The sequence below is a fragment of the Nothobranchius furzeri genome, chromosome 7, assembly GCF_043380555.1.
Source record: "Nothobranchius furzeri strain GRZ-AD chromosome 7, NfurGRZ-RIMD1, whole genome shotgun sequence".
NCBI lineage: Eukaryota > Metazoa > Chordata > Actinopteri > Cyprinodontiformes > Nothobranchiidae > Nothobranchius > Nothobranchius furzeri.
In genome coordinates this window covers 55,570,462-55,586,475 of record NC_091747.1, presented here as the reverse complement: position 1 = coordinate 55,586,475, position 16,014 = coordinate 55,570,462, and the positions used below count along the sequence as shown (strand labels likewise).

Here is a 16,014-nt window from a genome sequence, read left to right as displayed (position 1 = left end):
CCTCCTCCTACTCCTCTTCTCCTCCCTGAGCATCTGTGTTTGTGACAGGCGAGAGAACAGTGACAGTCCCCCTGATGCTTCTTGACTCCCCTTTCTCCTTTTTTTTGGCTCATGCTGCTGTTCATCCACGCTGTCGCCTTCCTTTCCCTCCATACCAGGAGTTTTCACTTTAACATTATATATATATATATATATATATATATATATATATATATATATATATATATACATACATACATACATACATACATACATATATATATATATATATATATATATATGCTTCTCTTTTGTTGTTCTTGTGATAGTTTTCAGTTCTTTTAGCAACAAGAATTCTTCCCAAGTGCTTTCTGTCACATTTATGATCCTTTGAACTTGTTTATCTCCAAATCCTTTCAATCCAGCGTTTTCCTTTCTTATTCTCATCGGTACATTTTTGGTGACCCCATTAACCTCGCACCTCACAAGTTTTCAAGAGCTTTCTCCCTGTCCACCTGCTCTTTTCTAACCTTTGCTCTTTAGTTATATTTACTGCCCCTTTTAAGCTTTTTTCCTTAGACAAAAAAGGAAAGTCATCTTTTTGTCTTTTATATAAAATGGTTGAGCAATGATAATAGGAAAAGTAGTCCCCCTGTTTATTTTATTCTTTATCTTGTTGCATATGATGTCAGACATCGATGTTCTGACTTCTTTGTAGGGAAAAATAATAAGAAATTCCTTTTTTTTAAACAGACCTCCCAAACAAGCACTAAAAACAACAATGTATAAATATATTTTTAAAAGACATTCCAAACAAATGCACTACATGTGGTGGCTTAACTCATTTAGAAAATATGCTCAATAGTGACATAATTTGCTATAAATTGAAATAAGGTGAATTTCCTGCTCATGTTCTCTATTTAAGTAAGTTTTTACTTGTAGTTTTTACTGGTAATTTCTGTAAACATCAATCAAAATGTTATTGAAAATGTATTAAATGATGCAGTTGTTGAAAAATATTGGTGGCTTCGTAACATACAACCATAAAAATCCGCTCTAAAATACGTGGGAAGTATGTGGGCGATGACATATTAGATGCCATGTTTCCTTCTACGGGAGCCCGTGAGGACAAAATACATTTACAAAATTTCACCATACATAAACATTGTTGTTTTACACATTTACCTCTTCACTCTTTGCCAGTGATGAAAGGGAGTCTGATGTGCTTGTCATTTTCCTGAAGTTTGCGCTCCTCAGGGCGTTTTTGACCCTAATGGGCATTCATTGGTAAAGTCTTACTCCAACACAAAAATACAGCTTGCTTGCAAAGATTTAGGTATCGACTGCTCCCTATTGCCAGGAAAAATACACACAGTCACTTTGAAGGGACACTTTGCAACGTTCTCATATTTTTAAATAATTTCCTTTTCTTTACAGTTAATGAAAGGCCACCAAGTGTGTTGGGGCAGTCTGCTTCCAGCATAATTCCTGCATGTTTTAGATCATGAAGACAGTGTATTTGTTTAATTTAGTGGAAAACCACTCCTGTAGAAACTAGTGAAGGCTGGAGAGACATTTCAGCTGTTTGATTAAGATGTCAAAAAGACAAACGCACAGCTAGGTTTTGCTTTTGATTCTACAAATGGATGCTAGTGCTAAAAGCAAGCCAAAGCAGGGTAGTTCCCCTTTAAAATAACTGAATTTAAATTGAGTTACCACACCAGTCAGTATCTGTAACAGCAAAGATCAAATTTAGGCACCATAGCAAATATTTCATGTCAGCATTACCTAATTTAAGGCTGAAGGGTTTTAGGTGGTCTTTACATTGCTGGCTGTGTTTCATCCCACCTTCTCACATAGTTTAAAACCATAGAAAAAGCAACGTATAGCCAAGTTTGGTCAAGTGTAAAAGAGATTGTAATGAAAGATGGTGACTCTATGTGAGGGTGTTTCAGTCTATAGAATCATTGTTTCACCTATGAACACATGCAAACAATAAAAGTCTCAATCATGATGGTTTTTTTTTTTTTTTGTCCAATAAGCATTCAGAAGTTAAGCCTCAGCTCTTGAAAGAGCAGGTTCTCCAAGAAACTGTTAGTTTTAAAACATTAACAGTCCCTCTGAGTTTCAGATGCAGGCTGAATGTGAAAATAGTCTTCTACCCTTATTTCCTGCAGTAGCTGACAATAGAAAATAAACGGTAAAACACTCCGGTTAAAAAAGCCAGTCAATACCACATCACACTGTTAACTGATTTTTGCTTGCAACAGGGTTGTTGATTTTTGCAGCCAGGAGAGAGCAGAGCGTATTTCGGCTTGTAGAAGCTAACCTTTAGCATTAGCAACTTCACAACTTGGCTGAACTCTGTAAGGCTTGACTTATTTCTGGAAATAAATCATCACAGTTGCAAAGCGAATTGAGTCAGTGTGAAAATTGCATTGCTGTTAGCCAATCAGAGGCGAGATGTTCAAATATCAGGAAATACTGATGAATAAGACTGAAATCCTCCCGTGCTCTGCTGTCCTCTGCTCTGGTTGAATTCTACATCCTGAAACAGGAGCACAAGAGCTTTTTTTCCAACAGAGATCAACTCTCGAGGCAATCATTTACACTAGAAATCACAGCAAATGTATAGAAAACATGAGTGAACTTGGTCTTTGACAAAAGTGGCTTTCATTTTAATATCTGCAGTAGACAAAAAGTACTTTAACGTTGTCTCACGAAAACATAAAATATTAGCTTTAAAATGGCTCAAAGAGCCTTAGTGGTAGCAGCTGCATCTATTTTTGACCATTTTGCCATGAGACCATATACAAGAGTACACCATAGGCCCAAATTTTCAAACAACAGCAGTCATGCTCCCGTGGCAAGAAATTTCTGTCTGAAAACAAGAATCAGGAAGGAACAAGGTGCCACGAGAGGGGTGGAATCCGGTTCAAACCCGAATACGGATGGAAGGTTCTGGAATACTAAGTGGGTGAGGGAATCGGGTGTCTTGGTCTGGTGGAAAAGTCCAAGGACATCAAAACAGTAGACAACAGATGTGGAAAGTTTCCGACCCTAAAGAGAAAGGTGAAAGGGTTGAGATGTAGAACTTAGCAAAAGTAACACAAAGTGTGTTTGAAACATTTTACAGGTAGGACTCGAGTCTGTTTTTCTTTCACTGAGGTGTGATGTTTGGTTTGACTAAATGCTGACCTGGCATCAGTGCTGTGATTGTGGTCAGTGAAGCAGCAAAGTTCAGAAATGCTATCCCCACCGACAAGCAGCGAACATACGAGTGGCCTTGAACGGTGTGTGAAAACGTGCTAACTTCTTTCCTAGTGGCCTGTCCAGGCCGGCAGCAGGAAAGTGTACACTTAAGCAACTCTCACCAGAGGTGGGAGTCCGATAAAAAAAGAAAAAGGCAGTGTCAGCCAGGAATGTTTTCTCTCTGAGCATTCCAGGAGGTGAAACAGCGTTAAGATTTTACTGTCAGCTTTTTGTCGTGGCACAAAAACAAAGCACTCTTCCTGTATTTGTTGATTCTCTGTAATTGTTGGCTGATTTTTTTTTTACTAACACACTCCACGATTTGTCTCTTGATTTTCTCATTTTCTTCCATTACCCTCAGAACCACCCTCGACTTTTCCAATCTTTGCCATCTCTTTGCTTGAACACACTTGCAGACTAATTCTCGCACGACAGTGCTTCCGATGAGTTCAGTTTATCTGGATCTTCTCAGTTTTTAACTTTTGATCCTCTCCATCATTCTCTTTCCTGTTGCATGTCTTTTACAACCCATCTGTTCACATCTCATACCTGGCAGTGGAGTGCGATCATTAAATCTTTACCACTTTTTTGTCCTCACCTTGTTTCCAATCTGCTCGTTTCCTTTCTCTTGCTATCCATCCACTCTCACCTTACTGCCGTTCTTTCCAACACATCATCATCCTATCATTTTACAAAGTATCCCATTGCTTTGGTCAATGTCCACTTAGTTTGTGCTCTAAATCTTTATTTTCTGCTGTATGTTTGCTTATCACAAACTCCCTGTCCTTCCCAACCCCAATTCTTCAACCCACCCTGCATTTCCTTCCCTGCCCTTCCCTTTCTTGATAGTGTTTTATCCCCTCAAGGGAACCACTTTGCTGCATTGGGTTTTTGAGATATTGACGTTTCCACTGATACGAGCCTGGTTATCTGTCAGGTCCTGAGCCGGAGTGTAATGGCTCTGTAATTGGATAAGATAGTTTTATTTATTTATTTTTTGCTTCTTTTTCATTTTACAGACTATGACACTTTTTATTTTATCTCATGACTGTCATCTCCTGCCTCCCCCACAATGCTTCGTGCTCTTTTTGCACTCGCTTTTACTTTTTAGGCAGATTGATTCGGTTTTGTTTTTCTTTCCGAATTGATTTTCAAATCAAATTGACCTATTTTGTCCTTTAAAGAGGACATTATGTGCAGAACTCAGTTTTTGCATCATTTTGTCATGCGAGTCTCTCTTGCCTCTATAAACACTTGAAAGGAGGAGAAAAAAAGTCCATCCATTTTAAGTCAGTGTTTGGCGTTAGGAATTATGTGCCTAAAATGAGCCACTTTATAGTCCCTGTCTGTGATGTCGCAAATGGGTAAATTAGAATAGAACCATATTTCACTTGCAAGAAAGAGATGCAGCTGGAGGAGCAGCAGCTCTACTCTGAGCCCCTCCTGGATATTGGAATTTTTCAGGTAATATTAGCCTGAGTGGAGGGCGGGTGGGCGAGGCCAGCTTCAGCTTGTTTTCTTAAAGAGCAAGTCACCCCCAAATTAAAGTTTTTGATGACAAACAATATAAATGAGTGTCTAATCGTGCTGTAGACACCTGTAGTCAACAATTTAACACTTTAGTGCATTTTAGTTAAAATTTAAACATTATGCCTAAAACTGTCAGTGTTGTACCATTGTCAGGTAAAAACTGTGCACTACATTTGAATTTAAATCTGCCACCGCCATTGGCTCTGAGGTGCACAATGACGTTACCTGGTACATTATGATGTCACAATGTCGTTGTGAGCCTATTTCAACAGCATTTGTTGTATTTTTCAAACATGGAGTGGGAGTAAAGTTTCTTGTAGGGGATGACTTGCTCTTTAAGCCCTGTAAGGGCTCATTCTGGAAGGTACGGAAACTTTCAAGAATACAACTGCCAAAAGCATATTCTGACCATGGATTTATTATAATTTAAGAAAAAAAATAGTCACAATATGTCCCTTTAACCCAGCCTTTCTCTACCCACATCCTCAGTGCCCCCCTGTCCTGCATGCTTTCTATGTTGCCATTTCCAACAGCATTGTTTCTCTGCTGCCGCACACCTGACTTAAATGAATGATGAAAAGGCTTCTGCAACACTTGTGCAGAGACATGGAAAACATGCAGGACAGGGGGCACTGTGGACCAGGGTTGAGAAACACCGCTTTAACCTATCACTGACACATCTTCAGTAGTATATGAGGTCATTTAGCAAAGCATTCACCGATCCAGATTTGTCTTACACCAATTTAAAATGGTCTCCTAGGCTTTCTGGCCCTTCAACAGTCTTTCATTGGATTTTATTTCACATGTTTTGTGCCCAGTCATCTTTAGAGCAATTGCTTTGTTCATTTGTCGCTTAGCAAGCAACATTAACTCATTCAATTTTCTGATTTAGATGAAAAGAAGATTAGAAATACAAAGAACATATTATTTAACAGAAATATGAGCAAGCAAAACTTTAGTGAGTTTAAAGATATGTTGGCTGGCACCTCCTGGGGGGGGGGAAGTGTATAAGGAGAATAATGCCGATCGTGCATATCACAAGTTCATGGCAGTTATTTCTGACTGTTTTGATAAATGTTTTCCTTTGACTAGAGCTGCTAAAAAAGGTAAGCAAGCATTTGATAGGGAGTGGTATACATCTGCCTTGATGAAGCTATTAAAGAAAAAAATAAACTATATAAAAAGTATATTTCAAATCCTACTCCGATTAATCACGCTGCGTATAAATTAATCAGACATAAATACACTAATTCTATTAGATATGAAAAAAACTATTTTAGCAAGAAATTTTTTAATTGTTAAAATGATATAAAATCTACTTGGAAAGTTATTAATAGGATTCTTCAAAGAGACAGAGTTTCCTCAGAAATACCATCTGTCTTTGAAGGCGGTAAAGTTTCTATGAATAATCCTTTTGATATAGCTGAAAATTTTAATAATGTTTTGTAGGTATTGGGGAAAAACTAGCTAATGAAATTCCAAGTTGTGAGGGTAATCATTTGGATTTCATCAAAGGTTCATTCCCTATTATGTCATCCTTTAGACCCCTTGATCGGCAGGAATTAAGTGATGACATTGGCCAATTAAAAACATTGCAGCTGGGCTCGATAACATATCAGTATTTCTTATTAAGCAGGTCAAACGCTTTATTTTAGAACCAATCCTTTATATCTTTTCTTTGTCTCTTCAAACAGGTTTTGTACCAGATGAACAAAAAATTGCCAAAGTTGTCCCCGTGTTTAAAGCAGGAGATCCATCTAATTTTTCTAACTGTAGACCCATTTCTATTTTGTCATGCTTTTCAAAAATTCTGGGAAAAAAAAGTTTTTATTAGAACAATTAATCATTTAGATAGCAATGCAATTATTAATGATTACCAATATGGCTTTTGTAAAAATCACCCCACCTATATGGCTTTACTCAACCTGACCAACAAAATTTCAACTGCCCTGGAAAACAATGAATTCACTTGCAGTGTTTTTTTTAGACTTATCTAAAGCCTTCAACACTGTAAATCATAAAATACTTTTAGCTAAATTGCACAAATACAGTTTTAGACATACTACTCACAAACGGTTAACCAGAACCCAACATTTTTCAGCTAAAGCATGTTTTTCTAACAGAGCTAAGCTTGATTGTGGGGTACCACAGGGTTCTATTTTGGGTCCTCTGTTGTTCGTTATTTATATAATGATATATTTAATGTCCCTGTCACACTATCACCAATTAAGTTTGCAGATGACACAACTCTAGTGGTATCACATCCACATTTTGAAATATTGATTGAGAAGGTCAATTATGGATTAGCTGCCTATAACACATGGTTCAAATTGAATAAATTATCTTTAAATATCAGTAAATCTCATTTTATTATATTTAGTGGAAAAAAGCAAAACAATATAGGTGTAAATCAAATAAAAATTTAAGCTACTGAACCACCACAGGTTTCATTTGTCAAACTTTTGGTAGTTATTGTTGACGAGAAATTAAATTGGAAAATGCAAGTTGAATATGTTAGTAAAATAATCAGTAAATCAATTGGTATAATAAGGACAGTGAGCCCTCTTGTCTCTACAAAATGTCTTCAAACATTGTACTATAGTCTAGTGTATCTTGCATACTGTAACATGATCTGGCGTAGCACATTCCCTACTACTCTTAACAAAATTTTACTTCTTCAGAAAGGCTTCGTCAGAATAGCAACTAGATCTGAACTTAATGCATTTTCAGTTCCTTTGTTTCAGAGGCTAAATATACTGTCTATGAATTGAATATTCATCAAATTTGTGCCTTCATTTATATGATTTGTGGACAAATGATAAAATACCCAAACAGTTTAAAACTTTCTTTAGAGCTAATTCACTCTTTCGTTCACATAATACACTACAGTTGATGTGTCTTCATCCCCCGAAATATCTTTCTTGTCTAGGACAATTTTCCATCCGTTTTAGGGATTCAATTCTATGGAACCGTTTTTCTCATTTGGAAAGACGGTGTCCTTTTGTGGAAGTTTTTAAAAAGCAGCTAAAATCCATCTAATAAAGGGAGAGCATGTTTAGTAACTTTTTATTTTATCTAGTTGGTATATCCTGTTTTAAGGTATTTAATGGTCTTGTGATATTTTAAGTTAAATTTTTATGTACTAATCCACTTTTCGTTTGCTTGTTCATGCCTTTGTATTTTGCTGTTTTAAATCACTTAGTACTTGCAAATTTTATTTGATTAAGAACTATAGGTGGAGGCTTTATGTAAGCTGAATCAGGCTTTTTGCCTCCTCCTGCACTGTATTTTTTAATCTATTTGTTATTGTCATGTTCATGATGCATATTTTATTGTGCAAATAAATAAACATAAACATAAATATTCGCTGACAGCCGTTTCCTGATAAGTAAAGTCCTTCGCTGCCAGCGTTTCTCACCATCTTTGCTGCTTTTTTAAGTGTCACAGAACGTTGCGCGCTAGGTTGATGTCGACGCCAAAACAACCAAAACAAAGCGAAGACTCACCTCTTACATCAGGAAGAATCCGCGCGTTTCGAGCGTTATCCGTTCTTTCATAATCCGTTGCTGAATTGTGATCGGCAGAAGCTTTTCCGGTTTGCGCCTCACTTTTTTTACAGCAGCGGCCCAAAACAATCTCTAACACATTGATTTTCTGCTTCCTGATCACGTGACGTATGCGGATGAAGATCGGCTTTAGAGCTGAGTTGCTTGTTCTCGCGGTACAGGGGCTCGTTCCGATGCCCACACAGTAAAACAAATGCAAACGACGGCCATAGTCGTCATTGGCATTGAAGGAGTTAAAGTGTATTACCTCCACGGCCAAGTTCTTAACATCGTTTCCAAATAATGTTTTTATTTATCTTTTTAGGTATAAAACTTCTCATTCTCCACTTGTTCAGTTTGCCACCAAACATCTTTTAAAAAGAGTGAGCAGCTGTGAACATGACCAGTTCCCAGTCCTCCCACCTCAGTGCCTGCTGATAATCATGTTGCTGTCCCCCACTCAGCTAGTTTCTGTACGTTTTGCTCTTAAGTGTCCAGTGTGTGAGTTGTTTTTGTTTTTTTAACCCTGAATCAGTTTTGGGGAGCTTTGTGGATTCCACAGCTTGACTGCGCTGCTTGTAGCTAACATGCACTCTCATTTTTGAATTGACACGTGGAATCTGGGTCACTGGACTCCTTTCCCACCCTTTCATTCTCCCTTCTGTCTTGCGATTGCTTATTTTCTTTTGTTTCAGCACCATTTACCCTGAAGCTCAGTTAACCTGTAAGCTCTGGCAGAGTCAGGATTCACCTCAGGGAGACAACAGGAGTTGTGAATTGTGCGAGTTCTAGGCGACACACAAGAGTTTGTCTTGCTGTCACTATAAAGCTATCGCAGGTATACAGACTCCTGCAGAGTGGATTAGGAAACAAAATCAGCCTAAATCTTTCCCAGCAGTCGCCACTGGAAAATGTCACAGCAGGATTATTCTTTCATGTTTTCAGAGATGCTCCTTCACTTCAAAACAATGTTTTTCCCTTGGTATAACTTTATTTGTTACTTCAGCACATCTATGCTCTGAGATCACAACCTTTAGCTCAGAAAAATGTCAAAATATAATTGAAACTTTCCAAAAATGAACCGAGGAAGTAAAAATATTCAGAGACGATTTCTAAAATGTCATTTGTTATTGAATATAATATAAAAAATGTTTGTTTATTGTATTCCATTTTTATTAAAAATAGACTTAATCAGAACTCAGTATAACAGTCTTACAACCATGAATTACTCACCTTATGTTTATTAGGCAAAACAAGTAATCTATAGTAATAAAGTCAAAATGCATTCTGGCTGTAATGTTAAAAGTTCGCTGAGTTTGCCTCTGTTGTGACTACAACGATTTTACAGCAAATACATTTCTGGACACTGACCATCGACAGTAGGACAGACCATGCCTTTAGGACTATGTATTCTCTTTGTAAAGCATCATTATAGCAGTACCTTGCTGTGCCTTTGTTGTCCTGGACTGGAGAGCTTGTGTGACCTAAAGAGCATCTGTCCTCATTTCCTCTTTGCCAGTATTTATTTATTTAACCTGGGGGGGAAGCTATTGTACTGTAAAATAATATTTTGAGCAAATTAACTTTTGATGTGCCTCTCATTATAAAATGTTACTGACCCTGCAGGAGCTGGTGGATGGTCACCTTTGGACAGTGACCACTACCAGTGGCTGCAAGTGGACCTCGGTTCCCGAAAGCAGGTCAGCGCCATAGCAACTCAAGGTCGCTACAGCAGTTCTGACTGGACGACGCAGTACCGTCTCCTTTATAGTGATACAGGAAGGAATTGGAAGCCGTACAACCAAGATGGAAACATTTGGGTGAGTAAATCATAATTTATGGATGCAAGTTATGGCAACATGGTGACCAAAGTTCTCTGGGATGAAGATATTTTAACTGCATCCATCCATATGACACTTGTTAGAGTACAAATGGCCCCACATTCAGATCCTGGACAAGCCCCCACATGTTATCAGCTTATCAAAATTTCAAATCAAAAGATTGCATAGCATTTACCATAGTTTACAAATATCCCATTTCTTCTTATTTGTAAACATTGCTATTTAAAGCATGTTTAAAGCACTGCTTTTGTGCATTTGAATGTGGAACCTGACAATCCTTGCTACATATATAGTAGATTCAGAGATTGTGCTGTATAGTGGAAGACCATTGTGCTTACAAATTAGCTGAAAGGGCATGAATGTGTCTGTTCTGGTTTGTGCACCAAGTTAAAAAAGTGTCACATCTTCTAGTCCCATATGTATCTGAACCTTACTGAATCATTCAGTTCATTCATTCATGCATAATTTGAATCACTTAATTCTCACTAGAGTCATGGGGAGCTGGTGTTTATCTCCAGCAGTCATGGGGCGAGAGGCGGGGGACACCCTGATCAGGTCGCTTGTCCATCAAAGGAACACATAAGAGACGGACAAGCAGGCCCATACGCACTCACACCTAGTGGCAATTCAGTCTTCAATCAGTTTGACATGCATGATTATGGCCGATGGGAGGACACCAGAGCACGCAGAGAAAACATACTCACAGAGAGGACATGCAAACTCCACACAGATCCAGCAATTGTATGTGACCATTGTTGATTTTATAAGAAAATCCAATAAACATTGTTAGCTAGGTCTGTTAACTGGAATCACTGGATCTGTTCGGATATCTCCTTTTTCTTTGTGTCTGTATCTCATTTTGAGAGAAACAAGGTCTCAACAGTCAGTAAGCAAGAAAAGGAGATTGCTCTTTTTGTGGTGGGTGTTATAATATAGGCTGTATTCAGGGCAGCCTGAATGATTTCCCTACCTAAACCATCATCTTTTCAATACCCTAAACCTAATCTGCCGAAAACAGGAGAATATATTGATTTCTGGCTCAGAGGGGGAACAAACTTCGAATCTCCAAAGTAACAGTACAGTGTAAATCGTCTTCAAAACACAGGGCAATTAGCCTCTATAAGCTGATTTTCACCATTTTCATGACAATTTTACAAAAAGGTTTTTCACCTTGTTCCTCTGTGCAGAAATTGTTACCCAGAAGTTTTAAGTTTCCTGTGCTAAAATGGATATTTTTCACAAAACTGAACTTGGTCCAAATCCATTTGAAATACAGAATGAGTGTATTTTATTTAATGTGTCTTCTATAGGACATGGCAACCATTTTTCACTATTTTTCATCTTTTTGGTGCAGTGGGTTTCTTTTTCCAAATTCAGTATATTTTGCACATATCCAGGCATGAAAACCAATTTTTTTTTTGTCATGATCAGTTTTGTTGACTTTGCTTTTCCAAGAGAAGGCTTGCAATCCTGTTCAAAACATTTTATATACAGTATATCCATTAATATATATTCTAATTCATGCTCATTTTTACCACCACAACTGCATGGAACTCAAAAGTATTCAAAAATCAATCAATAAATAAGACATTATGAAATAAACATGAAGAAATACTAGACAATCTTGTCATCTGACAATGAAATTATGAAATAACAGAATGTTATGTAAAATCTAAGCTCAATATTATGAAATATTTTTCATTCTTCTTTTAAAATGTCTTTATTAATATAAAGTATTTTTTAGATATTCTGCTGTAAAGTCTTATGAAATAAATCTGCCATGGGAAAAACTAACATGAAATGAAAGCTGTCGTTGTTAAAAAGACGTAATAAAAAATGAATGAATTAAATAAAAATGGCTCAATATTAATTTGGATTATTATTAAAAATTACTTTTGAAAAATAATTTATATTAATAAAGACATTTTAAAAGAAGAATGAAAAATATTCATAATATTGAGCTTAGATTTTACATAACATTCTGTCATTTCATTGTCAGATTGCATAATTGTCTAGTATTTCTTCAAGTAGATATTTATTTCATAATGTCTTATTTATTTATGGAATTTTGAATACTTTTGTGTTACATACAACTGAGCTCATACAATGTTTGATACAGAAATCCACCAGAGTATGACCACGGGTGTCTGAGAACAGGTTGCAGTGACACGTTTGAATCCTCAACTGTTTACAATAAATTTACCTTTTCTCTCTGTTTGCTCCATCATAATTGCTTGGTGGTTATTATTCATTCTGAAGTGTTTTCCCTCTGCCATTAACCCTGATTCATTGATTCTAATATTTCTGCTAAAACTCTAAACCACATTAATCTCTCTGGAGCTTTTGCAACCACGGCTGACTCTTCTTCCTCCCCTATTTTGCCTAGATGCATGACACATATATTGCTTTTTAATTTATTGCTAGTGTGCAACAATAAAGCTTATGTAAACATACAGAGAGCCAATCATTTCAAGCTGGCCATATCCCATCCATAATCCATGTGGTAAGAAGAAAAAAGTTGATCTTGTCTCCGTTTCTGGTCTCAGTTTGAAGATATCAGCAATCAACCACACACACACACACACACACACACACACACACACACACTGGCACACATCTGCTCTCACTAAAGTGAGATGGTGATTAAGATCGCCCTCTACACAACTATAAACTTTTTTCTGTGAAGTGTGTCTCTGTGTGTGAGAGATGATAATATTGGAGCAATCAGTGCTATTGATCAAAGCGACTGGTGGAGCGCATAAACCAGCCTAATGTTTCTCCCACACACACATTGCCACCATCAGGCTCCACTTGAGCCCATTCAATCACGTTCGGCCCAATCCCATTCACCACTGAATGAGGCTCCCGCAGCCATCCCCAGAGAGAAAACCACCTGTCCTTCACTTGTATGCATGGAGGTTCTTTTCAGGAACCTTTTGCCACCAATCACGGCCTGCTGTTGCTTTTCTCTGATGACTTAACTCTTTCCGTACCAAACTGAGAGGACAGGTTTTCATCAATGCAAGGATGTCAATAACTAAACTATTTACTCTGAAGGAAGATTGGTAAAGATCTTAGTTATGCTGTTTTTACTAAAGAAAAAAGAAATTTCTGTTCAACAAAAATGTGCCTCCAATCAGTCACAATTCTGTCTATTCTGAATTTAACAGGGAATCACCGTAGTGAAGCTAAAGCAGGAGATGAAATCTCTCTTTAATTTTCATCAGAACTCTAGCTGCAGCATTTTGGATTAGCTGAAGACTTTTAAATACATCCTGTGAATTTCTAATTAGTAAAAAAATCACAGCAATTCAATCTTAAAGCAATAAATGCAGATTTTTTGCTTCACTCCTCCACAGGATGTTTATCCCTGATTCCAGCATAAGGCTGTTCAGTATTTTCTTTTTCAGAGGTTCTGGTCCAAAGATTACAAATTCAGTCTTGTTTGGATTCAACAGCAGAAAGTTTAGTCTAATCCAGATTTTTTTATGTCTTCAAGACGAGCCTGTAATCTAACTGGTTAGGTTCATCGGGGTTTATTGATAAATATAATTGAGTATCGTTGGCAGAACAGTGGAAGTTTATCCCATGCTGTCTGGTGATGTTTACCAATAAGTAAAAATTGTACAAATAAACTTAGAAAATTTTAAACTAAATGGTCCGAGCACTGAACCCTGTGGTACACCAAATGTAACCCCAGAGTGGGCAGAAGATTCCTCATTTACATGTAAGTCTGTCAGATGGATAGCGCTGTTCCTTTGATCCCTACAACATGTTTGAGCCTTTCTAAGAGAATATTGTGATGGACTGTCATAAACACCACTGAGATCTAACAAGACTACAACAGACATAAAATCATTGGCTGAGGCCATGAGCATATCTGAATCTTTCACTAATGCTCTTTGAGTGTGATAATAAGCTCTAAAACCTGACATCATTAGTATTTAGATGCTCACATATTTGATTAGCAACTATTTTCTCAAGGACTTTAGACAAGAATGGGAGATTAGATATTGGTCTAATTTATTAGATCATCTGGGTCAAGAGGTTTCTTCAATAGAGGTTTATTTACAGCAATCATAAAATCCTGTGGCATTTACTGAGCATAGATTGATCCTGTCTAAAAATGAGCTGTTTTTTATTAAATAAATAATTATCATAAAATATAAAACACTACTTTTTCACTGGAACAAAATAAGTAAGAAAGAAACAACACTTGTGACTAACTCGCTTATCTAACACATGATATTGAGGCTGTTACTTTATTTTGCAGAGTGTACTTGGCTCAAAATGTGCTGCAAAGAAATTCTGTTTAGATAATCGTTCTTTGTGCTCACAGACCTGCATAAAAATGTCCCTACAGCTGCTTCTCCTATGATGTTCATCAGACGCTGCCTTTCACAGGCTGCACAGCTTGCTTTCACCTTTTCCCACCTGGCAAATATCAGACTGCTTTAAGTAATTTTTCCCATTTAATATGGTCCATTAGGACTGGTGTCGATGAACATTGGAGGTCAGGATAGGAGAGATGTCAAAATGTGTTTGTGATGAATATTTAAGGATTGTAGACATGATGTGAAACTAAGAAAGTTAATCAGGTTAAAAATATAAAGAACTGTGTTTGAATATTGTTGGTACTCTCATCACAAATGCACTCTGAAGGGCATGTTTGGGGCAAGGGGCAGATTTGGACCAGCTTTGATGTAACTCTTCAGCAGTCACTATAAAATAAATGAGCACAGGGATAGAGCAGCGCTTATGTTGTGTATGTGATCTTTGCTCTTGGTCATGTTACATCAATTATTTAAAGAGTAAATGGATCACGGAGAGTTTTTTTTAAATAAAGTTTTCAATGTCGAGTTTCTAAGCCCATAAAGTAAAAATATACTGGCAAATACTAAGTGTGAATATATAGGGTTTGGTAAATTGAGTGCTTTAAGAGCTCAATAAATATATTACCTCTACTTATGACCAATAAGCTGTGATACTCTTTCTAAATATAGAATAGCACCCTGCCTGGTCTTTATTGTGTTTTAATCAGAAGATTCTAGGATTCTTTATTTATTAGGGGATTGTACACACTTCGTTTTGATTCAGAAAACAGTCAGGTTTATAAAAGTAAGAATTTATTTTAAAAACAATTAAAACATGACAAGTTCACTAAGCATTTACTGTGATGGATGGAACTAGATAGTCAGAACTAACATACCTAGGAGAGCTGAGTTCTGGGTGCAAAAGAATTTGGTTTGCTTTTAAGCCATGAGGTTGATTATTATCAAAACCACATCAGACCCTATCTCACTGTGTTCTACGTACCCAAGTGGAGATGCCCTTTTGGACCCAAGATGTCAGGGGAGGTCGGAGACCCCGGGTACCGAAGTCCTTAGATTGACTGCAGTATGACCAGGTCAGTCCAGAGTCTTCTCCAGGTAACAACAGTTGGAACTAGTTTGTTTCTCGGGAATAACTCTTAAGGAGTTGAACAAATCAGCTTGTTCTGCAGGAACTATTTTAGCTTCGCAGCGCACAAAAGGCTTTGACGACGTGTCAAAAGCTTTGGTGGTTAAAGAGTTGTTGCTCCAGGTGGCCGGTCTGGAGTTTTCTCTAGAACTCAGGGAAAACCCGAGTAATCTGGTTTTAATGTCCTCATGTTATGATTGTGTAGCCAACCAGAGGTTGAAAAGTTTGAGGATTATTACCAAGAATCTCAGAAACACGCCTTCTTTGATACCGGAGGCTCCGATCTGGGGTAAAGGCTATTTATGTGTCATGGGCTTAACTTTACCACACTTTGTTCTTGTTTGAGTGCAAATGGTTATGACCTTGTCAAGTAAACATACTGAAACATATATCATTGAGCACAGATT

The 16,014-nt window shown here is 37.3% G+C and overlaps 1 protein-coding gene across 4 annotated transcripts in view; it reads left to right on the top strand.

The window, feature by feature from the left end:
* cntnap2a (contactin associated protein 2a) overlaps window positions 1-16,014 on the top strand; it is a 528,260-nt gene that overhangs the window by 202,604 nt on the left and 309,642 nt on the right. For all 4 annotated transcript variants that reach the window (XM_070553228.1, XM_070553226.1, XM_070553227.1 and 1 more), the window contains exon 3: window positions 9,933-10,126. In XM_070553228.1, the coding sequence (XP_070409329.1) occupies window positions 9,933-10,126 (194 nt within the window). The remainder of the gene's footprint in view (window positions 1-9,932; window positions 10,127-16,014) is intronic.